The sequence below is a fragment of the Abramis brama genome (genome assembly GCF_963993115.1).
Source record: "Abramis brama genome assembly, chromosome: 5".
Classification (NCBI taxonomy): domain Eukaryota; kingdom Metazoa; phylum Chordata; class Actinopteri; order Cypriniformes; family Leuciscidae; genus Abramis; species Abramis brama.
Window position 1 is genome coordinate 34,226,324 of NC_139967.1, and position 27,816 is coordinate 34,254,139.

Sequence of the window (27,816 nt, forward strand, 5' to 3'; positions counted from 1 at the left end):
ACACAAACACACAAGAGGGAGACAGTGGATTCATGAACCGTGACAAAATATGTAATTTAATTTCTTAAACTGTATACTGTATACAAATTTATCCCAATTTAACAATCTAAACATAGGGAAAGTTAATAAAATGACACTAGAGAGCTGAAGAAATCATATACAGGGACAATCTCTAAACATTACTCTAATCTTACTGAAGGGCACAATGGTAAGAGCATATCCTTAGGCTGTACACCAATAAGCTGTGTGAGTGTTTCATTTTCATTCTTCATTTATTTGATCCAATTTAAATGAAGAGAATAAAATATTTTTTTTTAACTTCTCATCAAAAAAATGCATTTTCAATTTAAAAATTAATCCAAGTCAAGCATACTATGGCCACATTTGTGAAATTTTGGCAAAATTGTCAAAAGTGTAGCGATGTATGAAGGACATCTTACATACAAGTCACTTTCAAACCAAGCAACATGGCACAGTGTGACCAATTTGAACCAGTTGTGAAATCTGTGGGTGGAAATCTTTTGCCCTCTCACAAAATTTCTGATAATGGGGTTTCCTATTGGAATGACCATATTTTGCCTACAAAAATTCTTAACAATAGTACATGTGATTGCACCTTTAGGATAATCGCTTCTGGTATTCCTTATATTTCGTTTTGAATAAATGCTTCTACTAAATATCTAAATAAAATATTAATATAAAAGTAATGCAAAAGTACTAACTTGCTGCCCATAATAAATAAACGGTGTGACATAATTAGTTGCTTTTTATAATAATATAACTTTTAAAAGTAAAGTTCCCCAACACTGCTCAAGAATTGTTGAATGGCAAAGAACATCGGCAGGCTGAAGAAATGTGAGGGTCAGAGGTCATGAACAATTCCATGTTAGTGAATTTGCTCATTCTTTCACATCTTTAATTCATTATACTAGTATTATACTAGCAAATTAAACAGTTCTCTGAGGAAAAAAATAATAATCTTCTACCATCTGAAGTTCTTTGTTCTGTGTTAGCTTTTCTTCAAAACTTAGTCAGGCTAGTTTATTTAGTCTGGTGCATTGTCACTTCCTTATTGTCACATGCAATTTTCGACAATTTCCATACTACTTTAGTGACTACACCAAATATGGTAGTGTTTATGTAGTAATTCATCCCTCAGGTCTCTCACAACTGCACAGAACTCTAAACCATTCCCTTCTGTGTCACCATGTGCTGGGTCATGTGATCTGTAAGGGTTGTCTGGTGTGAATCAATGCCTCATAGATGACAGACATGAGTGCTGGACATACTGTATCAACACAGTAAAATTCTCTGGCATACAGTTTGTCTCTATCGCTGGCACTGCTAAAGCTGTCTTAGATCAGATTCTTTACAATACAAAGTTCACTTTAAACATAGCTTAACTTGGTCAAGAGGCCAGATCAGACAAATATATTTTCTCAAGTGCACTGGTAAACATTAGCCTTCTTTGAGCCAGGTCAGGGAGCTTTGTCATAAGTCAGCCATTCTCAAGTATATTAGGCGGAAAGTGACAACCACCACGCGCGTCTTCCCACACGAGTGCCTGTTGGAGAGCTGAAAGTGAGCAAGAGAGATTAACCAATATGTAACTTGATAGGCTTTCTTGATACTCCTCTCTCAGTCTCCTCTGATCACTGACCACGGCCACATGTTCAGAACCCGACCAAACATAAAAAACGAGGTGGAAATCTGTACATGAGCTTCTTGTAAGTATCTCCATATGGCCAGTTTGTGTGCACTCAGCAGGAAAGGCAATGAATAAGAGCCCCACTCATGACAAACCCCAGGTGGATCATACATAAATAATAGCGCTGCCTTGACAAGTAGACTTAGCATTACCTCTCGGCTCTCGCTAAGTCTTTGAATTTCACCATTGCATGTTATTTGCTCTACAATATAACTTCACTGATGGTTGTCAGCTATCACTCAAAAATATTTAGCCGTAAATTTAAGATTTATGTATTTGAATTGCATATAAAAGTTCCATCCATTTGGATTACACAGTTTTAACATAGACAGATAATGCATATTTGTCATACTTCAATAAAACAGGTCATATTTAAAAATACAAATGAACTGAATGTGTTTCAAATACACAATAACCTGATTTATTTATTTATTTATTTATCATCAATAAATCCCATTTCCTTCTTTTTAACTAATTGAATATTGCTTGTAATTTATCAAATGATAATTAAATGATAGAGAAAAGTTATAACCTGTATATATACGGACATGAAATGTAGTCAAGCACACTTACTGCATTTTAAAGAGCTGATTGAGGTGTCTAGACCACAGCGGTGGATATTTATCAGATTGTAGTCTGCAGGCATCCTCCACAACACCCTAAAGATAGGGAATTGCATCATGCAAATTGCTTTCAGCACATATTTTGTGCTTTTTTACCTGATTTGCTTTTGCCTTTAGTGAATTGCGTGCTAAAACAATGCAGAAAGCCTGAGCAAACGACAATATCAGCAAGCACAAATCATTTTCCCCACTGTTTTTTTTTTGTAATCTTTTTTATTTTATTTTATTATTATGGCCTTTAGTTTCAGTTAGCACGTCTTATCCTCCAAAGTGATGGCATTTGTATTGTGGCTTTTCCAGTTTGTTGTTTAAGATCACTTCCATTTTGCCTGCTTTGCTAGCAGAGTGTGTAAATCAGTGTCTGGGAGGCTTTCTTGCACTCTTTCTCTACTCAAGCCCCCTGTTCGCTGCTGGAAAGTCAGCTAATGAAGAAAATCATGTCCATATGTTATATGCCAAAAGCATATGCCAGAAGTACCTTTTAAAACACAACACTTTCTTGTTAAGTGGAGGGCAATTTTCCGAATGCATGCCTTGGGCAAACTGTGCTACTTACGTACAATACTTATCATGAGGGCCAGAATAATAAATAAAAAAATGTATGAGATATTTAAACATTTCTCCATTCCCTAACTTGGACTAAGCTGCTCCCCTTTAGATTCCGACAGGGTTAGTTAGTAAACGTTCGGATTCTTGTTTATAAACCTTTTTTTCCCCAAGTGTTTGAGTTTAAGGTGGAGGGCTGAGAGGTCTTGATTTATTGCCCTGACATAATGTGATGTTTATTTCATTCTTTACGACTGTATGTCTGAAATGTATAAAGGCAACCAAGTGCACCACACATTGTTTTTTGAGGAATTTACAGAACTTCCGCTCTGGAGTCACCTTTTTATTTTTACTGTACTGAAGTAAATTATTAAAAAAAAAAATAATAATTTTAATGCATTGTTATTTTAAAAATATTTCAATTAAATTCTAATTTATATCTATAGTAAATAATGTTCACCTAGGACTGCATGATTATATCAGTGAAATAAATTTCTAACCTAAATGAAACCAGATTCTGCTCCTGTTTATGCAACCACTGGCACAGAGATGTAATTTTACCTGATCTCTTAAAAAATAATACATTTATTTATCCTTCCAATTGAAAACCGGGAGTTTTAGAGAAGACACAATTTAAGAAAAAATGTGTCACCACATAGAGGGGAAAAAAACGTTTAAGGCTTCCAAACTAAATGTCTGACAATATAATTTCCGCTAAGGAGAAAGTAATTTGAAGACAGATGAGTTGTGACAGATGTTTTCTTTAATAGGCGGTTGTCTTTGATTTAATTAGCTTGTGTCGCTTACATCAGCGAGGGTAAAATTAACATTTTACAATGTCATTTAAATCATGTTACAATTCCTAACTGGGCAGTTACTCATTTTACCTGCCAAAGTCAATTTCAACTCACAATGACACTTTATGAGTGTTAATTTGAGACCCTGATAACAGTGATTGAACTGACAGAAGTGATGGCCATGTCCACATAAAACAGTCCACTACACGAGTATTCATTTCACTGACTCTTTTTTTTTCTCTCTCTCTCTCTCTCTCTCTCTCTCTCTCTGTAAATCTACTTTTCTTGTATGCCCCTCTCCTTTTGATTCTAGTCTTTTTACTAGCCATTTCTTTTGGCAAAAGGAAAAACAGTAATATGGGTCAAGGCCTGTGACCCAGCTTAAGTGTCCTGCAGTGATTTCACAGTAACTATAGAGAAGAAAGCACACAAATACAAGTGAACATGTGTTGTTTTGTAGGGTCCCCTTGGTCCATATGGAAACCCAGGCCGTCCAGGGTCCCCCGGGCCCAAGGTATGTACCACTGAATACAGTACTGTGTGGCTTTTGTGGATGCAATCAACCTAGACTTGTGTGTTTGGATCTATGGGACCATTTCCTTGTTTTATTTAGTTTAGTTTTGCATTTTTTTTTTTTTTTGCTTTATGTATTTTTTTTTTGCAAAGCAACAAATTGATTTTGCCAAATTGTTTTGACATACCATAAAAAAGCTGTCCTCGTAAAATGCAAATATTAAACTTATTAGTGAATTCCACAAACTTAAAGAAGATCATTAAGCATATAGGGTTTGAAAAATTAATCTGAAACACCTGGTTTTCGACCACAATAATTTATCAGTATGGTGTAGGGCCTCCTTTTGCTGTCAATACAGTATCAGTTCATCTTGGAAATGACAGATACAAGTCAAGAGTACGTTTGAACCATTACAGTACGTGCACATGGTCCTCCAGAATGGTTCGGTAGTCCTTGGCAGTGTTGCGCCCATCAAGCACAGTAGGGAATGCCATGATATTGCAGCCCAAACCATCACTGATCCACCCCCGTGCTTCACTCTGGGCATGCTAAGCCTCTTTAAGGCTTCTTCACACTGTAACTCCCACGGATGTGGAAAAGACAGTGAAGGTGGACTCACCAGAGAACAATGCATGCTTCACATTTTTGCACTGATTTACACTGTTGTCCCCAGTGAAACCAACATTTAGCACTGGCACGAGTGAGGTGTTCGAGGTGCGCATTTAATTCTGCAGTGATTCTGGCAGCTGTGGTTTTATGTTTTTTGGATACAATCTGGGTTAGTACATGGACATCCCTTTCAGACAGCTTTCTCTTGCGTTGACAGTTACTCCTCGTCCTACATAGTGGTATGCTGGCATTACCCTGAATACCGTGGCTCTTGATACACCTTTTCCTGGTCACAGTAAGCCAGCAAGACACGTAGCAACAATTTATCCCCTTCTGAACTCTGATATATGTCCCATTATGTAGTGGATTGCAATATGTTATGTGCAGATGTGCTATTGCTCTGCTAATTCAACCTTCACACTCTGCTCTTACTAATGGAATGTAAAATCAGTGAAATATAGACGTTAAAGGTGCCCTAGAATTTGAAATTGAATTTATCTTGGCATAGTTAAATAACAAGAGTTCAGTACATGGACATGACATACAGTGAGTCTCAAACACCATAGTTTTCTCCTTCTTATTTAAATCTCGTTTTTGAAAAACACCCCTGAAAAATAGGTGAATCTCCACATAACACCGACTGTGACACAACAGTCGGGATCATTAATATGTACGCCTCCAAAAATTTGCATATGCCAGCCTATGTTCAAGGCCAGGCCGAATCATTTTTCCTCGAGAGACATCATGGCTTGCAAACAAGCGAAGCATGGCAGTTGCTCAGTGTTTGGATGTACAAATGAACACAAAAGTATTTTTTTAGTTCCTTCATCCGAGCCTCTGAAGAACCAGTGGGTTATGTGAATGTCTGATGTGTAATTGTTCAAGTTCAGACAGATAATCTTTCTCTCAAAGTCGTTCAATACTGTTTATGCATCAGTAAATCAAGCCAGTGACTAAACAATGAACTTCACGTCGTTTCTCTTAGTAGGATGAAAATAATCTTACTTAAACTGTGATTAATATACAGATAGCGATCAAAGAACAATCCTTTTCCAGTCGCCCAAGCTGTCAATCACACAGCGCGAGTTTATCTGGACACTTGCCAAAACTCGTTATGAAATCAATGACGCTGTTACACTGCACAACAAAGCTCTTACTGTACGTACATCATGTTTGCATTGGTGAAATCATTAGTGAGAGTGCAGAAACTGCGTTGCAATGTTAAGATCTTCATTCACGTGATCAACAGGCTTACACTGAAGTCTCACAGCAGCCAATCACAGCAGTGGGCATTTACACTGAAGTCTCACAGCAGCCAATCACAGCAGTGGGCGTTTACACTGAAGTCTCACAGCAGCCAATCACAGCAGTGGGCGTTTACACTGAAGTCTCACAGCAGACACGCCCCTTCAAACAGAGTGTTCAAATCAGAGGCTAAAATCAGGCTAGGAAAAATGCCTTTTATTTCTAAATTATAACAAATTTTGATCTAAAAAACATACTAATATTATAAGGGCACCCCAGGAAACATTCTAAAATAATAAAATAATCCATGCAATGGGACCTTTAAAGCTCCAACACTAAATTGGCCAGTGTTTCAATTTCCTTGTCCAACCTCTATACATGAGCTTTGATTACTCAATGGCTTCAATTTATAAGCCACATGTGCTTTAATTAGCACTTTAATAAGTGCATTTATTTATTTATTATATTTTTTAATTTTTTTACAACAGTGATATCACAAGATAGTTTATGTATTATTTTATAACACCTAGAAGGACCGAAACAAAAAAAAGCATACTACCACAGTACTACAATAAAAATATGGTTACTTTGGGACCCAATAGAAAACCAGTCACTCTTCCATCTACATTTAGCAGTTGTAAATTAAAAGAGAAACAATAAAATCAGGAGTAGTTGAATTCTGATGCACACTGGCAAGAAATATAGGATGATATATGAGTTTGACGACATTATTGGACCTGTTTATTTCCATTCATGTTTTTCACAGTTGTTCATTTTACCACATCTGGCTGCTTGTGGCAGTCTTACGATAGACCAGGAGAACAAAGATCTTTCTTAGCCATATAAAATTTCCCTCTTTTTACTATTTACTGCTTTTTACTGTTATTACTGCCAAATGGGACAAAGATGAGACAAAAATGACTGAATGAGACCCACAGAATTAACACTTAGTTGCAGTATATTTGTTGTGGGATTCCAAGCAGGTGTTTCTCTCTGAAATAGCAGTAAATTTGTCATTCATTGAGCAGTAATTCATCAACTGATGTATAAGGGTGTGATAACTGACACATCCAGACACATGGTGTAGTAGACTAGCACGCTTTTGGCTTTTAAGAGCCGAGGTGTCTGAATCGCAGTGATGGAATGATGTTGTACAGTCTCTGCAAAGTATTGGTCTCCTGAGTCTTCCTCAACCAAATTCAAAACTGACTCGCAAGATTATGCCATGCAAATTCCCTTCATTGAGCAGTAGTTCATCAAATGATGTATAAGAGTGTGATAACTGTTCATCAGAATTCAGCTACTCATGCTTTTATTGTTTCTCCTTTAATTTACAACAGCTAAATGTAGATGGGGGAGTTACTGGTTACTGGTACAGATTTCATGGGCATGTTTACACTGTTACTTGATTTGCATAGTTTTGTAAAACGGCTGCAAAAAAAATTAATGAAGCATTGAAAAAAAGTATTCATTGCAAAATTATCCTACTTATATAATTAATTATATATGTGTTTAAAACACAACCATAAAGCATGGCTTCATCCCATTGCCTGAAAAGGCAGAAGAATGTGGTGTGTGAACCCCAGTGTCATTGGACAGACTTACTGTAAACTTATTCTTCAAGTGTACATGGGTCACTCTCTTGTGTAAACAACACTCCTTTCCTTTGCGAGCCTTCATTACCCTTATCCATGTAGATTATATAGAAAAAATTCAGAGAGGAATCCTGTTACAGTCTTCTGTTTGGAATGGGTTCCAAACAGGGGTCACAGTAACTCCCCAGTAACCTCCTCATTTCCTTTTTGATGTATACTTTATTTACAATTGGCAAAACAAGGGTGAGTGGTGTGTCAATGTAGGCAGTTTGTAAAGTCTTTTCATTGAAAAAGCCTTTTAAAACAACACTCTCTGTTTAACATTTATGAAAGCTTTGGTTAATCTAAACACTAAAAATATTTTACATTTTTCCACAAGTAGAAGTTTGGATCCCTCATACATATTCTGTGTTAGTTGTATTAGTTGTTTTTCCTCTCTGCCTTACAGGGAAAAAAGGGAGACCCTGGAATCTCACCTGGCAGAGCACCAAATGGAATAAAGGTAACTGTTAACATATCCCCCATTATTCATTATTTAAACATTTTATTTATTACAAGTATTGTTAATAATGTTCATCATAATGTTCTTTAGCCTATGTACGTGTTGAATATATATATATATATATATATATATATATATATATATATATATTGTGTTGTTTGCAAACATTTTTCAGTATAGATACAATTATGTATGTTTATGCATTTTTCAGCACACTGATTTCTTGAGAAATGGGACAGAACCTTACCGTCTGTTATTTTTTTCTGAAATGTTTTTTTTTTTTCTTTATTCTCTGATAAATAGAAAGTTCATTAGAACAGTATTTATTTGTACCCTTTGTAACATTCTAAATGTTATTTAATGTCACATTTGATAAATTTAATGCATCCTTTACTGAATGAAAGTATTATTTCCTTTCCAAATAAAATTTTACTGACCCTAAACTTTTGAAAAGTAGTGTGCAGTATATCAATGTGTTTATGTCCTGACAGATGGAAGATGTTAATAAAAACGATATTCCTCTCTTACATGTTTTCACAACTGTACAGTATATTAAAATTTTGTCAACTTTGAATATTTATAAAAATAAACTCATGAAAGTCAGCGTTCATCGTGAAGGTTCTCTTTCTATATTTCACCTTCTCAAGACAAGGAAAAACACAAAGTTAGTGTGAGAAAATGGAATAAGAATGAGATTACACCCTAACATACGTTTTAGTTTTTAAAAATTGTAAGTTTTGTAACCTGTTCTGTCCTCAGTCCCAGAATCAATGAGCAAAGCATTATGAATTGTGTGGTGAAATGTTAACATTGCCAAATTTACCATACCAGAAGTAATTTTCAGCATCCTCCTTTATAGGGGGACCCTGGGATATTAGGGCTACCCGGACTACCTGGTCAAGCTGGTCGGAAGGTAAGTGGCATTCTTTGATTCATCTACTATAGGGAGACTCCACCAAGGTCACGTCACAGAACGGATCCAAGAGTAGTTCCCAACCCAGATGTTTGGAATTGTTCAGCACACTTAATTTGCAACAGCAAATCATTATGTTTTCCAGGAAACATTATTGCTTTATCAGCCGATGCTTAAAGTAATCCCTCACATGAAATCATATCACGGCATATTCTGGATGGCAGTACATCAGTCCAACTCAGTAAATGTGAAACAGGTTCTCGAACTGTGAACTAAAATCAGTTGTGTGAAATCCCATTGGAAAAGGTTCTTGTAGAAAAATTCCCCCTGGTTTTCTGGAGAGAAACCCAATTTGTTTCAGACATGTCCAGCTGACCTTGATGTCCTCAAACACTGCTGTGAATGGGATAGCCAGTGCATGACCTCATTGTATTCCAATTCCAAGGGAAGTCTGTGGAAAATTCCTTGTAAAATACTGTGGTTTACCTCCATGTAGTATGTGTATTTTATTTTAAAATGTGCTTTACTGAACAGGACCAAATAGGTGTCATTATAGTGCAGCAAAAGAGGTAAATGGATAGCAAATCAAATGAACCGACAGCACTTTGGCCAGGGCAGAAGGCCTGCTTCAAAACAGTCATATTTCCAGTGAATATGTACACAGTCTACACCGCTCAGTCTAAACCGCTCAGTCTACACTGTTGAAATGAAGTTGTCTCTGCCAGGTCCCCTTACTAACACTTACAGCCATTCTGCTACAATCTGTCTAATGGCAAATTGCAAAGACGTCCATACTCACTTACTCCAAATGGGAAAATGTGCTATTAAGCTTTTAAGAAACTTTCACCGATGAGGCAGAGTGACATTTTCTATTGGGTTTAAGAATTTGGCATACAGTACACTGGCATGATTCTAAGAAGTAATTGAATGTTCTGTTGAGTTGCACATGCAGTCAAACAACACACACAAAGAGACCCACACATGCACATCATATTACATCAGCAGTTTCACATATATTCAGAATCAATGACGTTTAAAAGTGTTTGTTTGAACGTTTGGATCAAACGGCTCTCTGAAACATTGTAAAATAATGGAATTACCTGGCATTTTCTCTGCCTCCATGTGTTTCCAATCACACAGCCACAGAAAAAAAATTAAAAGCTGGTGGAAAATAGTTGCAGACACTACTTATGCTGAATTACTGCTGGCAGCACACCAGAAAGTTATTCCATCCATGGGTCTTGGCCAGAGACAAAATCTTGTAACAATAAAACAAATGAAAAAAAGTAATACTCAAATGTACTGTAAAGTAACACATGTACAGTTAGTAGCACTGACACATTTGGTCATATGAGCAGGTAACAATTGGTCGGGATTGAGTTATGCTTTTAATTCCAAAGTAGTGAGCGATGTACAGTCTTTCAGTCCTTTCAAACTAGGGATCGGCAGATGTGGACTCTGGCACATCTGGACAGTGTGTTGTAATAGGACAAGCGTAGGCTACTAACGTCTGCTTGGAGATTGTGCTGCTCCACCCCTTCTATTTCTCACTGAGGTTCACTGGGACCCTTTTGGCAATGGTCTTTTATACACCGTACTTGTCATTTGGTGAGTGTAACTATTTCATAGACCCAAGCTGCGAATGGTGAACTGCTGCACGCAGTGTATATTTTAGAAATTTGTTTCTGTGATGTGTCCTGAAATGATTCCTGTAGAGCTGACTCCACTTCATTCGTCATTACAAGCTCCAGATTCCTTTCTTATTACTCATATTCCCACACTCAGCTGCTCTATGCTCAGTTGCCCTTACTTATCAAAGTTCTCAGACATTGTTGAACCAGTTTTTGTTTTCGAAGCAAAGCATCTAAGACAAGCATCACCATGATTATTGCTCCTAATCGGGTAACTCCTTACCCTAAGTATTAAACTGGTAACACTTTACAATAAGGTCCCAGTAGTTACGTTAGTTAATGCATCAGCTAACATTAACTAACAATGAACAATACATTTGTTCCCATATTAACTGATCTTTGTTAATGTTAGTTCATTGTTACTTCATGTTAGCTCAGGTCCATTCAAAATGATTAACAAACACAACTTTTTATTTTAGTAATGTATTATTAAATATTGAAATTAACATTAACTAAGATTTATACATGCTATAGAAGTATTATTAATTGTTAGTTCATGTTAACTAATATAGTTAATGTTAACAAATGGAACCTCATTGTAAAGGGTCACCATTAAACGTTTGTGCTACAGAAGTGAATGACCTCAAATTGTGTGGCTTTTTGAGTAGAGGTGAGCAAATGCTTTTGTTTGTGATCAGACTCACCGATTTTGCTTGCTGGACTATAAAACGGGCAAAAAAAAAACATATTCTTTGGTCTAGTTTGCTGGCTTTGAAGCTGGTCAGGCTGTAATTTCATCTATATCAACTGAAGACAAGTTTAGTCTGGTTTTGAGGCTGGTTTGAGGTGTCTCTTTTAAGCATTAAACACCTTAGCAGCTGCATGGCAACACCCTAGCAACCATCCACAAAATCCTAGCATTACGTTTTGCAAAATAAACTTTGTACGGGAAAACACCACTTGCGTTTATGAAATTGTAAAAATATTGACATTAAGGCCAATAAGAAGTCTGGGACTAAAAACACCTGGCGCTTTTTCTGAAAATGGGTAAACCATAATTAAACCCGTACAGTACTGGAGACAAGAAGAACTGCTACTCCTTCACCATGTGCTGTCATTATGTGGCATGGTTTAAGCTAAAAACCTTGCAGAATTGAAAGGAAATTAGCCTTAGGAATCTTTAGCCTTAGGAATTGGCTGAAAATAAATCTCAGACAGGGATAAGACTGCTATAAAACAGTTAACATCACATTCTCTCAGCTAAAAAATTTAGTTATTTTTCTTTCCTTTTTAACTGGTCTTTTGAACATGCCATTCCCTGCCACCTGTCTGGGCAATAGGAATATGTTCGTTCAACATCAACAAACCACATCTGTTAACGAATATCAGTCCCATAGATGTCCTTGGTTGTAATAGCATAATTATATTAAGCTTCATTCTTTGCTAATCCCTGTCACAGATTTACTGAATGAGAGAAAAAAGGGCCAGCTTCTGCAGGAAAAAAAAATACTTTTGCTTTTACTCAGCTAGAGGTGAATGACCATTTGGGAGCAAGACTGTCCTTTGGCATCGACTGTGAAATGGAACTAGAACAAGCTGCGTTTTTTGGAATTGGAGGCATCCATTCATAGTTACCTGGAAGAGGATCTGTGTCTGCAATAGTTTAAAAAAAAGACACTCTCGGGTCAAGAGAGGGAAAAAAATATGATGTTTTTTTTCTGTAGCTAAGGTTTACATAAGAAAAATAGTACAAAACAGTCAAAAGGAGACAGATACCACAGACTATCTTAGACTATGTTTGTTTTGGACCAAAATTAGAACTGTCAGATGTTTCTAGAGATGAAATATATCAAGTCTAAATTGAGAAAGTGCTGAGCTATCTTGGCTAATTTAGTAGTGCTCAACAGCAATTACAAGCTGTGTTTATCAACAGCAATCACAAGAAGTTAGTGATTACAGTACATTTATTAATCAAGGCAAGGCAAGTTTATTTATATAGCACATTTCATACACTATGGCAATTCAAAGTGCTTTACATAGAAAGGAATACAAATTTTACACTATGGCAATTCAAAGTGCTTTGCATAGAAAATAAGCACAAAATAAAAGCAAGGGAAATTAAAACAGTTATAAAAGGAATTAATTAGAGGTACATAGAATAAACTTCTCATCTGGCAAAACATCGGTGTATCTTATTTAGCATTTTTCAGTTTCCCCAATTAGGTGTCACACGTTTTTTAGGCTGAAACATTTTTTGTCACATACAGCAAACATCTCCTCACTATCCACTAGCTGCCTGTCCCCTGAACACACTGTAAAAAAACGCGGTCTCTGTAGACAGCCCAGGCTCCACAAATGGCAACAAAAACAAACTGGGCCAACCTGGACCATGAAACATAACAGACAGTGTTTCAGCCAATAACCGACAAGAATGATTTGGGTGTGGGTGTTGGGGGGTTAGTGCGCATGCACATGAAGGGGGGTGTGGGGAGTGGAGGAGAGAGAAGCATGAAGAGGGAAGTTAGCTAGAGGAGAGATGTCCTAGACAACGACTAACGTTAGAATTAGATTATCTTGAATTTTTTGTATGGCCGACACATAACTGTTTCAGGAAGGGAGGGGGAGGGGATGGGATGAGGAGGAGGGATGGTCGAGCTAGCCTCCATTTTGTTTAACAATACTTCGAACGTCAACAAGAAGTGACGTCACCCAACATCGCTTAAAGCATCTTTAAGTGGTTTATGTTTCTCTCTTACCCAATTCTCAGTGCCATTTGAGTTCAGTTTAGAATCAAAAGGAAGAATACAGTGCAGTCAGTCGGACGTACAGTGGATACTCTGAGATTTTTCCATGATGGTCAGTCTTTTCTGTGTTTTTTCCCTCGGCGTGCCTATATAACTCTTGATGTTTCTAGAGAGATCAATTTTCACCACAATTGAAAAAGGTGAGCACTCACAACTTGCTCACAAATTTGATCATAATCAGCAAAATCGCAATGCTGAGAATATACTCAGTGAATTTAATTATCACAACCGTCTATTCAGTGTACTGTTACATCTGTGGCCGGAGCCATCAGCCCTGTATGGTGAAGACTAAAATGAGACAAAGAAGTTACTGGTCCTACAATAACCTAGTAAAAAAAAAAAAAGAAAAAAAGTCACTTCTATCATTTAAGGTCTATATTATTATTTTAAAAACTTATTTAAAGTCAGCACACACCTTGCCTACATTTTGATCATTGTGAGCTTCCTAACGGCTCCAACTTACTGCACACCCTTGAAGCAGTGTGTCCCAATCAGGAATGTAAACAGAGACACTGATAAGCAGTTCTCTGTATTCGTATTACAGTCCAACAGTGGTGGATTCAATCACAATAGCCAAATCATAATCTTCATCATTATCATTGGCAGAACATTAATTTTCATAAGCTGCACGGAAATGCTCAAAATATTCTAAGGGGTTTTCACAGAGTTTCTGTTTATCTTTAGTCACACTTGTCCAAGGAAATGATCCCGACCCATAATTTAATTTACTTGCTTTTTGTAATCATCGTACGTAATACGAGGCAAATTTTTTTGTACTTTTTCAGTTTCTTTCTTTGTTCGTAGCCAGTCAAGTTGTTGTTTATCTTGCCAATCGTAATCAAAATCCTGACCACCCATTTTCTTAATAATTTCTGCAATTTTTTTTTTTTGAAAGTCAGAGCTTCAGAGCACAACTGCTTACAGTGTTTTCTCTCTTCTGTCTCACTATTTGTTTCAGGACTGTTCTGGTTACCGATCAAGTTACTAAATTTGTCTGCCATATCTTAATCACGGTTCAAACTCACCTGAAGTTATTGCATAATCTTGATATGCGATCTTTGAACAACACAGCTTGGCTTCTGTGTGATGAAACTGCAAAGTATACTCCAAAATCACAGTTCCATATACTGGTCCAAGCCAATTTGGGTCACATTTTTTTCATTTTTCTCTCCGAATCGTTCCTGATGCATCCCTGGCAAACAACCCTGTTTATATTCTATTTTTGTATTTCTAACTAATAGAATCAGTTTCCCAGTGGGGAAATATTAAATCTTTTAAGTGCTGCTGAGATATTGTGTTAAGTCTGTCTGCTGCTCAATTTCACCATCTTTTGGCCTCGATTTCACCATTCAGGCCGTTTGGAATTCGGCATGTCATGCACAATGTACCATACAGCTGTGCCCACATTCACTCATGTTTACTCACTCACTGAACTACTGTACATGGCATTCATTATGTTGTAAATTGTGAATAAATAAGGTAAACAGAAACAGATCATACAAAACTATTGGTGATAGTGTAAATGTATAGTGGTGATAGTATAAAATGTGTAATGGTGTTTCACAAACCTCTAACCGTATGAAAATGTAAACATGATGGCATGAAAAATACATAGGACAAAAAAAGTGCAAACATAGAAGGGAGACTTTACCTTCTAAAAGTCTACCACATGCATACGCCATCATACATGTGCTCAGGCTAGAAATAATTGCTTCCTTTTATTACTTTCTCTTTTGCTCACACATCTGGGATTTATTTGTTCTCTGTTTATGCATGGCACAAGCATAAGCACCAATGGCAAGACACATTCCTTAATTCATGGCAATGGAGACTGACTCCTTCTCTGACTCTTTAGTTCTACACTAGGGACTTCCCTATCCTTATGTAATCTATTTCCATAGTTTAGGGGGAGGAAGGGCATTGTTCATTGTCTGCCGCAGCAGAGCACTCAGTTCCAGTGTGGAGATCACAAGCCTGTGTGTATGCATTTAACCTGTCTTTGATCGCTTGTGCCAGCCTATGATTTGTTTTGTTTACTTTGAAGAATCCTTGCTAATTGGGTTTCTGTGAGCAGCGTTTTGTAAGGAGATTTTCCCCAGCAGGCACAGATAAACACAGAAAACTGTTGATGGAACAGTTGGCAGACTTGGCACTGTCACAGAAGCTGTGGATGGAACGTTTGCTCTTAATCACATACAGTAGCCTCAAAATGTATTTGGATACTGAAACCACACTTAGAAATGTATGAATGTCATTGCATTATGTAAGAAACTATCAAACCAAGTGGTATGTGTTACTTATTTTAAAGAAAGATAAAAAAAAAAACTTTTGTTAGGTTTTGAATTGTTTAATAAAATAATAGATAATAATAGCACTAATTAAGATACATGTTACACCTGTGTGAACTTTAGGGGAACTGACGTCATAGATCTACTAAAAAGACCATTTGGTTAAGATCATGAAAAGCTCTGGCATTATTTGTTTGCAAAATATTTATACTTTTTTTTTTCTAATATAATTGAATTCATGCATTTTTATACGACCAAAATGCTTTTGGGAACACTGTAAATATATATACGTATTATGTAAGGGATAATGTAGGCGGTTGTTATAGCGAATACAACCCAGACAGGCTGATCAGGATCCCGACGCAAAGCGGAGGGGTCTTGAATCAGCCTGAAGGGGTTGTATTCGCTATAACCAGGGGTGCACATAAGTGGTGCGCAGGTGCGCATGCGCTACCCAATTAAACAATGCGTACCAGATGAATTGCCGCAACCCTCATTTGCGTACCTAAGATTTGGGGATAGATAGGTGCAGGGCCGCTGGAAGAGGTTTTAGGTTGGGGGTGCTGATTTTTTATTTTTTTTGTGGGCGTCACCACTTTTGAATAAGAAACAATATCAAGACTATAAAACTCGTCAAAAAACGCACCCACACTCCAACCACCTGACTGCACATTATATTTTTCACTTAATTGATTCTGCTTTTATTCGTAATGCAATGGACCGGTCAATGGGACATAAATGAATCCTTAAAGGATGGGACTTTATGGGACATTTGCACAAAAAGAATAAATAACTTACCGTAGCCATCTTTATAAGTCGCACCGGAGACGCATATCAGTCAAAAAATGCGCCACGAGAAAGAAAAAAACATATATAGCCTAAGTCGCACTGGACTAAGTTGCATTTTTTTAGAAATATATTTCACAAAAAAAAAAGAAAAAAGTTATAGACAGTTCCCTTTCAAGGGAACTCGCGTTGCGTCGAGATTGACGCTATGGGGAACGCTTTGCGTGATGACGTCTTGAAGCACATGTAAAATCAGTCCAATGGTGTGGCGGAACGTCAGAGGCGGGTGACATCACGTACCAGGAAGCTATAAAGCCTGCCCGAAAACAGAAAACGAAAGCTTTCTGAGTCTTCAGTAGCGCTCTTTGTGAACTGTCCCGTTATTTGGTGTTGTCTGTCTATATTATATATATATATATTCAGTATGGCGAGTAAGCAGCAGCAGTTTAGAGTGTGTGTTCACCCCTGCCCACGTTATTTAACGGGTGGGGATACAAAAACACACTCTTTGTGTTGTCTGTTTGGGTGAAGAGCATGCCCAGTCAGCACTCGCAGCATTGCGACACGCTTCCATTGCGTACGCTCCGATCCCGCCTGGCTCTATTTAACCAGGATCGCGTTCCCCAGGGCTCTGGTCCCGCCGCTGCCGAGGCTCGGCGTCGATCTCAGACCTGGGGTTCGCAAATGGATCTGTCAGTGGATGTTGAGACGGGCTCTGCTTACTCTGTTTACATACAATGTCTCTAATGCAAGCATACCAGGCAGAATTGTTGGGTGATTTAGATGAGGGCGGGGGGATTGGTCCTGAGGCAGTGTCCGAACTGCGTAGGGCCACAGATTTGTCTCTCAGGGCTACCAAGGAAACGGCTAAATCCATCGGCCGCTCTATGGCAGCCCTGGTGGCCACTGAGAGGCATCTGTGGCTCAATCTTAGCGACATAAAGGACAAAGAAAAACATTTTCTTTTGGATGCACCTGTTTCTACCTCAGGATTATTTGGAGATGCAGTTAATAGTGCTGTAGTTAAGTCTCAAGAAGCTTCTAAGCAGGCAGCCACACTTAAAAAACTTCTCCCCCGCCGTTCTTTCTATGAGGCTGCTGAGCGGGAGCAGCCTCACTCATCTAAAAAGAGCGCTGAACATCGTGCCACTCAAAAACAGAGCGTGTCCTCCCGTGCTCCCCCACAAAAATCACGGGGACACGGAGGGCGCTCTCAAACCCAGCAGTCTTCGAGGGGTAAGACGGATCTGCGGACCGTTATTACCGCCAAGAAGGCTGCTGGGAAAAAGTCCTGATGTCCGAGGGCTCAGGACAAATGAGGGTAGTCCCCCCCGAAGCAGAGCGGTTAACACCTCTTTTTACGGTGCCCTCAGGGGACCGTTCTGCCAACCCTGCCGCCTCCGGTGTTTCAGGGCGCAGCGGTCTCCGGTGAGCACATATCTCAAGGACCACCCGGAAACGTAGTGGCCTCGGGATGCCCGCCCCCTCTGAGGAGGGTGTTAGAGCAGTCCATTCAGTCGTTCCCTGCCGGTGCGCCGTTACAGGGCGACGAACCGACTACTCAACAGCAACAAAATCCAGAAACCAGTCTCGAGAGGCTGGTACCTCTAGTAGAATCTTTGACAGCGTGGAAGCTACTGCCAAATGTTTCTCGTTGGGTCCTGCAGACCGTAGAAAAAGGGTATCAATACAATTCAAGAAACGCCCTCCTCGGTTTATGGGGGTCCTACCCACAGTGGTGGGCCCCGAGCAGGTTCTGGTTATGGAACAGGAAGTAAACACTCTGTTAGAGAAAGGGGCCATTGTTAGCTGTCTTCCGGGCTCTGAGGAGCTTTATCACAGATCTCAGGGGACACCATGTGCTAGTACATACGGACAACACGTCAGTAGTCGCCTATATCAATCACCAAGGGGGTTTGCGCTCGCGCCCATTATGCAATCTGGCACGCCATATCCTCTTGTGGTCCCAGGGGAAGCTGCTGTCACTCAGGGCAGCTTACATCCCCGGGGTCCAGAATATAGGAGCAGACACTCTGTCGAGACAGGGGCTGAGGCCCGGGGAATGGAGGCTCCACCCCGAGGTGGTGGAGCTAATATGGAGGGAGTTTGGCCAAGCTCAAGTGGATCTGTTTGCGTCTCGAGAGACGTCTCACTGTCCACTTTGGTTCTCCCTCACGCATCCAGCTCCTCTGGGACTGGATGCGATGGTACAGACATGGCCGAGGCTACGTCTGTACGCCTTTCCCCCAGTTGCTCTGCTCCCGGGAGTTCTGGAGAGAGTTCGCAGGGACCGGGTTTGCCTGCTTCTTATAGCCCCGCGCTGGCCGGGCAGAGTATGGTTTCCCGACCTTGTGTCTCTCCTCGACGGGCCTCCTCTGGAGCTACCCGTCAGGAGGGACCTTCTGTCCCAAGCGGAGGGCTCGATTTTACACCCCCGACCAGAACTGTGGAAGCTGTGGGCTTGGCCTCTGAGGGGGCCCAGCTCATAGAGTCAGGTCTCTCAACTGAGGTTGTTGAGACCATTCTACAGTCCAGAGCTCCCTCCACGAGGAAACTTTATGCCCTGAAGTGGAGAGTATTCACTTCATGGTGTAGTGACCGTCGGTTGGACCCAGTTAACTGCCCAATTGGTACAGTGCTGGAGTTCCTGCAGGATCGGTTCACTGCAGGTCTGACCCCGTCCACTTTAAAGGTTTATGTGGCGGCCATAGGTGCTTACCACATTCCTTTGGGTGGAATGTCTGTGGGGAAAGACCCCTTGGTATCTCGTTTCCTTCGTGGCACCTGGAGGCTGAGGCCTGCAGTTCGCTCTAGGGTGCCACCATGGGATTTGTCCATTGCTCTGCAAGGCCTTTCCCTGGCCCCCTTTGAGCCTATTGAGGAGGTTCCGGAGAAGTTCTTGAAATTGAAAGCTCTGTTCCTTCTAGCTATTTCTTCTCTCAAGAGAATAGGGGATCTTCAAGCATTGTCGGTTGCTCCGTCATGCTTAGAGTTTGCACCGGGTATGGTTAAAGCTTTTTTGCATCCGAGACCGGGTTATATCCCCAAGGTCCCCACTAATGTGGCTAGACCTATTGTACTGCAGGCCTTCTGTCCTCCTCCCTTTCGAAATGCGGACCAGGAGGCAAATAATTTGCTTTGCCCAGTCCGGGCGTTAGACGCTTATGTCCACAGAGCTGCCCTGTGGCGTAAAAGTGATCAATTGTTTGTATGCTTTGGGTCCCCTAACAAGGGATCTCCAGTGTCTAAGCAAAGAATGAGCAAGTGGGTGGTTGAGGCTATTTCGCTTGCTTATGAGGCGGCCGGGCAGCCTTCTCCTATGGCTGTCTGGTCGCACTCTACAAGGAGTATGGCGGCCTCTAAGGCCCTTATATCAGGAGTGTCTTTACAGGACGTTTGTGATGCGGCAGGTTGGTCCTCACCGCACACCTTCGTCAGGTTTTACTCTTTGGACTTAGACTCTACTCCAGGGTCTCAGGTTTTGTCTTCCTAGTGCTGCTCACTCGATTTCACACAGGACAGACATTTGGAGCTATGGTGGCGTTGGTATAGTTCCCCATAGCGTCAATCTCGACGCAACGCGAGTTCCCTTGAAAGGGAACGCCTCGGTTACGACTGTAACCTCGGTTCCCTGAAGAGGGAACGAGCGTTGCGTCACCTTGCCATATCTCCTTCATGGCTGTCAGCGACGACTTCAGACTTTACAAAGCTTTCGTTTTCTGTTTTCGGGCAGGCTTTATAGCTTCCTGGTACGTGACGTCACCCGCCTCTGACGTTCCACCACACCATTGGACTGATTTTTCATGTGCTTCAAGACGTCATCACGCAAAGCGTTCCCCATAGCGCCAATCTCGACGCAACGCTCGTTCCCTCTTCAGGGAACCGAGGTTACAGTCGTAACCGAGACGTTTTCGCTACGGACGTGAGCGCTCTAAAGTGGCACTAAAAGAATGTTTGAAAACTTTCACAGAGACCTTAAACTGAAAGCACAAAGCCTGTCTTTAAATTTAATTTTATTTTGTATTAATTGTATCTTAATTTTAATTGATGTTTCGTCAACAAATTGTCTGGATTTAATAAGAAGTAGCTAAATATAGACTATTAGAAAATAGATAATCAGGACACGGAGGCGCTGGCGAACCTGGAGCTCGTCTCATAAATGAACCGAAACTCAGCGTAGGCCTATAAGGTTGCCTATTGCCTCACAGATCTGAGACATATAGATAGCTTTAAATGTCTACTTTTAAGCAGAACAATTCAAAATGAAAGAAAACAGACTGCGCTGCTTATGTAGGCTAATTCGTATGAAATGTGCATTTCTCTCTGGTGCTGCGAAGATCGCGAGTCGTCAACTTCATCTGTCTAGCCGACACTGACATAAAAAAATAACTGTTTTATTAGTAAACAATTAAAATGTCTCCTGCTATATTTAACATATTTGCCTGTTCCTTCAAAAATACTGACAGTGGGGTATTTGACTGGGTTTTTTTCTTTTTTTTTTTGCAGCTTTTCGACACACACACACACAATATTACATAACACTCTGCGCTTATGTTTTAAAAAGATAATTTAACATATAAATAACCATTTTTAAATAGCCCACTTAAAGTGTTTATTACAAATAAATGACTAAATGCTAAAAAGTAATACATTTTAATGAACAAACATATGCGTTGCATTTACAATTCTGTGAAAACAGGGTCGCGGTCGTGGGATGTTGCAGCACCCCCAGCACCCCCACTTCCCGCGGCCCTGGATAGGTGCGCAATCTGTGGTGTTGGATAGGCTTGCTTTAAGATAGTAACTCTAGTAAGCGCTTTAAAGTTGTCATTTCTTTGGTTTTCAGAGTTAGAAAAGCAGATATTTGCACATTTAATTTCCAGAGCTTGAAACAGTTATGTTATTTTGAAAGTTACAAGGTTTTAAAGATCAGACATTCTGTTGCACTTCTTCTCTTAATTTTCAGTTGAAATTAAAGTTCATGTGAATCATGTCACATGACATTATCCATGCATCCCTCTAATTTGTTCCTGAAAATGTGAGGACCAAGCAACAACCCCAGGTTCTCCCCTGAGAACAAGACCAAACATGTTATGTGCACCCCTGGCTATAACAACTTCCTCGCTCTTATCCCGTGGTGTGGCGCAATGGATAAGACACATGCCTTTGGTGTGAGAGACCCGGGTTTGAATCCACTGTGAGACACCAATGTGTCCCTGAGCAAGACACTTAACCCCTAGTTGCTCCAGAGGCGTGCGACCTCTGACATATATAGCAATTGTAAGTCGCTTTGGATAAAAGCGTCAGCTAAAATGTAAAATGTAAATCCCGCTTATTACATGGCTACCTACCAAATAAATCAATAATTTGACACAAAATATTGATTTAAAAAGGAGTTTATTGATTTAAAAACTATTGTATTGCTTCCGCTAAAGAAAATAGTCCGTTCCGTCTCTACGGTTAGAATCCTGCGTCCATAGCAACGCTCTGTTTTTCATGGCAACGGTGTGTTATACTTAGCAGCGGTCTGTTATCAAGAAATAACAGACCGCATTCTACATTAGAATTCAACCAAGCCATGTAATAAATATATATATTAACACTTCCATTCAAAGGTTTGGGGTCGGTAAGATTTTTTAAATGGTTTTGAAAGAAGTCTCTTATGCTCAGCAAGGTTGCATATTTCAAAATAAAGTAAAAACTGTAATATTGTGAAATATTATTACGATTTTAAATAACAGTTCCCTTTCGAGGTAACTTCTACGCTGCGTCAGCTGCTGACGCTATGGTGACGTGCCTTCGTGGAACCCGGTGTCTGAGGCACGTGTACAAACACGCCATACAATGGCCGACGCAGTGCGATGATGTTGCAAGGTGCGCCTCAGCGTATAAGAGGGGCGCCTGAGAACACGTCGCCCAGGGTAGGACCCTGGGTTTGTGGTTACATTTGGGCCCTATACCTACACTACAAATGACCTCAAGAACATCATATTGAGTATCACAAAATACACAAAAATTTTAATATGCTTGAGGTTCATAGAACAATTAATATGCAACTTGCTTTTCATAATCAAAGTATAGATGTAATATTAAATAGTCGTTATATAACACAATAAAATACAGGATCTGCTCTCTCTCAGTTGAGAGAAGATCAAAACCCTGATTCTTAAATTCAATGAATAAATTAAATCTGAATAAAAATACACTGTATGTCTACAATCAAATTAAATCACTATCAACAAAATCCATACATAGATTTTACATAAATTATATTAAGAGATTAAATAAATATAACATTTTTATGTAGGCTAGAAATATTAAATGATTGGAAAAATGAAATAACGATATAGGCTACTATGAAATTAAATTAAACCCGCCAGGTGGTGGCAAATGAGTGAGTTTAATCCTTACAGATTCATACTTTATTTATAGCATAATTTAATCATTTAGGCTACTAATCTGAGGAACAAAACACTATGATGCTCGGAGACGCAGCGGTACTGTTTGTTATATTTTTTTAGCCGCTTTTCGTAGGGCCGAATGTTACGGTTTCAGTTGTATTTTTTACTTGATCTTGGCTAAGGGCGGTATTTGAGTGACGTAAAAACAAATGAATAATAAAATGAAAAGAAATATCTGATCATCCTCCATAACGCAGTCACTCTTTACATCTCATAGCATCTGTAAACTCTTGTATTACCAGGGCAACGACTGACACATTTGTATTACATTCCAAAGAGCTCCGTTATCAGCACCACAGTGGAAAAATAAACCATATCCGTACTGGCTGGGCCAGATCAGCACCGAATAGAATGGTTAAGCAAAGAGAGCGGTTTGGCCAGACGGTGGAAAAGCGGCTTTTGATGGAGCAAAAACAGCAATGAGATGTGATGGCAATGAGACGGGAGATAGCGCTCAAAACTCTTCAGATCGCATAATTTAGTGGAACATTAATATAAATTGTCATCCTCTGTAAAGAAATAAGGCATGAACATATGAGAATTTATCGTTATCTTTCTAGATGTGCACTCTTTTGGACTGTAGCCTTAATGGAGCTGTTTAAAGTAGCCACGTGATCACAAATTAATCAGAGCAGATGCGAATCAATAAGTGTATCCTTCTATGTGAAATAACTATAAATACCAGTTTATGCAGTTTGATTATGGCCTCAATCGCAGTCGTAAACTCCGGCTGGCCCGTTTATAGCCCTCGCGCGTACTGGCTCGACAGTGGAAATGCGGCTAATAATTTCTGACTGGCATATACGGTAACTGTACAAATCAAATAAACATAAACGGGTATAGGTGGGGCCTCCTACAGGGCAGGGCCATGGGCTGCAGCCCAGTCAAGCCCAATAGGCCTATTTCACAAAATGGCGACCGAGACCGGAAGTAGGGTAGCGATACTTCCGGTCGCGCAGCCGCCCGCTACGATCGCCATTCATTCTCAAAATGGACTGTGAACAGCTTGTTTTCTCTATCATTAATATACCTTACAAAAGTAAGAATAGCAGATGTTGTCCGTTTTGTTGGTAGTTTTCAGGGAGCTGTGACAAGATCGAAATTGGACAAATGTTACAAATTATTCTTGACGTTTGCTTACATAAAAAAAAAGTTCCATTCATTTTGGCATGGCACTTGATGACTAAGCTCACACTTACTATAGCTAAACAAAATAAATAAATAAATTGAAATTATGTCTGATTGTAGGCTATGTTTGAAATCTAGTGGCTTTTGTTAAAATTTCATGTTATTAAGTGTTAGTTTGTCCCGGAGATTGCAGCAATATTCCACTAGTGACTAGATTATGGCTCATTTTTCATGTTACCACCATCAATGAAACTAAGAATTGTACATCTTTACAGTGAATTTAATGAAAATAATGAAATTAAGGCAAATAATTAAAAAATGGTTAGACTAAAAACATGAATGAAGTGAGTGATATTACATGTTTTAAAAAATCATGATGTTACAAAATCACATTTTACTGTCAGGTCCCCTTATGAAAAGAAAATATATTTCCCTATATATGAATGATCAATACATTGAATGGTTTAACAGTATATTTGAAAATATACAGAATAATATATTGTGTTAATATTACAATATATTGAATAATACATAAAGAATTTTCATATATTTAAAAATGTGAGACATATATTTACTAATATATCATAATGTATGTAATTTTATATTCAGTAATACGCTTCATAATATATACAGGGATTGAAGTTCTCAGTCGCTACGAGAGTATACGACGGATTTCCGTCAATATCAGGGTTCCCCCTGTCCTTATATCTTAAATTCACTGTTCATAATTTTAATGCTGTAAATATGCTTACATTTCTCAAATAGTGTAATAAATGTCTTAATTTTAGTTTGAATGGGAAAGACGAGGTGTAGGCTATTCACCCTGCTTAGGGGGATGTGGTCAAAGCCTGGAGTGGAGCAAAAGCATGTTCCTCTCTCCACTCTAAGCGTTCTGTTATCACTCCGCTCCTGATCCACTCCGGGTTTTCCAGTCCCGCTCACGGAAAAACTGCTCCGTGTTCACTCATTTTTAAGAAAGTTACAGAAAACAACTTCTACAAACAATTTTAATTTGCCAACAGTTAATAATAATAAATAAAAGTGCATGACGTGCAAATCAGATAACAATCAAGTGCAATATAAACATGTTTTGTCAGGGCATCACTCTCGAACCGGCATCAACACTCCATTTTCAACATCTGCTTACTCCTTCACACCACAAACATGTCTTTTTGCCGTCTGTGTCTGGCGTGATTTAACTTCTCCCCAGTTGTTCCATGAAAACCTGCAAAGCACGGCCTGCGGTGTAAGATATCTACGACCGGACTCTCGTAGACTCGTAAGTTACACGGACTTCATCCTCCGTGAAGTGCTTAACACACAAAAAAGTGCCCCTCTTCTCTCGGTATAGCCCAAATCCAGCGCTTTTTCAAAAAAATTTTCAACATTTCGTCACAAGGAAAGCTGTGCAATTATAAATAGGGTTGTTTCTTCTGTGAGTGCAAACATAAAAAGGTACGCAACAGGACTGGCCGCTTTTAGTCTCCGCATTTGTCCTCCGACTGCTACTGCTAGCGCTTTCACCGGAAAAGAGTTTACCCTACTTCCGGTCTCGGCGGCCATTTTTGTGAAATAGGCCTATGGTAAGTCCGGCCTTGACGTCGCCTAAGAACCGCTTCTTTGTCTTCAGGAAGAAGTCTCTTTGTCTTTTTGAATGCTGTGTAAAGATAGCATTGTGTGAAGAAATTATAGAAGGTAAGCAGAATAATGGCAAGCAGAAAATTCAAGTGCCGTGTTCCTTCCTCCGAGTAAGATAAAGCTGACCTCCTTGATGCCGTCTCGCCATCGGGGCTGTTTGGCACTGCCACTGAGACGGTGGTGGACAGGTTTAGAGAGACGAGAATGCAGGTGGTTCCCTTTGGGAAGTATATCCCTCACCGGGTTCAGGCCCCTACTAAGTTGTCTACGCCCTTTCCAGGAATGAGTTCCTAGGAATAAGAGCAGAAGACGAGTGTGGCTGCCCGACCTCCCCCTCCGAGGAGTGGTGGGAAAAGGCTGTCTTTCTTCAAGTGTCTCCCCTCCCCCTCTAGCTCTTGTGGCTATTAGTAGGGCTAGGGCGTCTAAACGGAGGTTGGGCCCACTCCTCACCCAAAGTGTGAGCTATAATTCTTACTGTGTCGGAAAAGAGAAGGCTATTTTGGTTGCAAGGCCCACTCACCCACTGTAGTTTGTTAGCATGGTGTAGTTGGTATGGCATCCCCATAGCATCAGCAGCTGATGCAGCATAGAAGTTCTGTCAAAAGGATAAAGGACCTCTAGGGTTACGCTGCATTGCGCTGCCATGCTTCGGTCATGACAATACGAATCTGATTACGTGTTCTCAGGCACCTTTCTTATTCGCTGGGGCGCACCTTGCAATATTTTCGCACTGCATCTGCCATTTTATGGTGTGTTTGTACCAGTTCCTCAGACACCGGGTTCCGCAAGGCTGCATCCCCATAGCGTCAGCAGCTGATGCAGCATCTCTTTCTCTTTCTCAGGGAACTGGGGTTACATATGTAACATTTCTATTTGAATATACTTTAAAATGTAATTTTAAAATGGTGAATTTTCAGCAGCCATTACTCTATTTGGAGCTCAAGGAACATTTTGTATGTGATTAATTTTTTTTCAGGATTCTTTGATGATTAGACAGTTCAAAAGAACAGCATTTATTTAAAATAAAAATATTTTGTAACACTTTTAATCAGTTCAGTACATTCTTGTGTCACGGTCGTATGTTTTGTGTTCTAGGACCAGTAGCATGCACAGACCTCTGCTGGGTTGCAGGGGTGAAATTGCTTTCCTGGGGACACCGCAATACGACCGAAAGGGCACTTTACTATTAGTGATTAAAGGGGCAGGAGCTCACGTGTAATATTGTGTATATTATCCCTTACGTATATAATGTGTGTGTGTGTGTGAGTAATACTCACAATGTACATCTTATTTCAGAGAGCTGAATCTTACCATAGAATTTCCATTCCTCTTCTTGAATTCTAGTCACTGGAAGTTTCCTCTCTGTTATTGTGATTCCAAATTGCCTAGCCAAGACACATAACACCACATGACTTTTCACTCACTGTGAAGGTGTCGATGATGTCTTCATTACTTTTACAGTCCCTATAAATTTTCATAGAAGGAGAAGTTCTTAAAGTGGTACCTCTGCACATTGAAGATTGAGTTTCATGAATGTTTCTCTTGCATTAAACCACTTGTCCCTTTGAAGAGTTCCATAGGTTGATTCTGATTTGTTTTGGAGATAATATTTTTGTTCATTGGTTCTTGTTCTTCTGAAAGTAATTGTTCAATAGAAAAGTCTGTTTTCACATACTCACCAGTCATTACAAACCTAAATACAAAGTAAATTTTCTATGAAATGTCTGGGTTTCAACGGTTTTGACCACAACACTAGCAATGGCTGTGGTGCCCCCTCAACATTGAATAAATAAAAGTAAGTGCATGACGTCCCTCGTGACACCAATTGCACAACATTTTATTTTTCGCTTACGATAAATTTGTAATGAAGCAGTTGCAGATGTAATGAAGCAGTTGCAGTACATAGTTCAGTAATGCGGTAAACTCTCATAAAAATAATACCTAGAGAGGTATTGCTACCAAATAAGCATAAAACGCTGTCTTCCTCTCATTATGGGCTGATATGAGAGTTAATTGGCCTGTCCCCAG

The 27,816-nt window shown here is 39.6% G+C and overlaps 1 protein-coding gene across 6 annotated transcripts in view; it reads left to right on the forward strand.

The window, feature by feature from the left end:
• The window catches only part of col27a1b (collagen, type XXVII, alpha 1b), a 123,231-nt gene that overhangs the window by 37,112 nt on the left and 58,303 nt on the right, over nucleotides 1-27,816 (forward strand). For 4 of the 6 annotated variants that reach the window (XR_014606223.1, XM_084114521.1, XM_084114522.1 and 1 more), the window contains exons 5-7: nucleotides 4,135-4,188; nucleotides 8,086-8,139; nucleotides 8,999-9,052. The exons of 1 other annotated variant lie outside the window; for it this stretch is intronic. Coding sequence is in view for 4 of the 5 variants with exons in the window: in XM_084114521.1 (XP_083970647.1) it covers nucleotides 4,135-4,188; nucleotides 8,086-8,139; nucleotides 8,999-9,052 (162 nt within the window). In the remaining variant the exon portion in view is untranslated. The remainder of the gene's footprint in view (nucleotides 1-4,134; nucleotides 4,189-8,085; nucleotides 8,140-8,998; nucleotides 9,053-27,816) is intronic. One more of the 6 variants, XM_084114524.1, reaches the window with a different exon arrangement.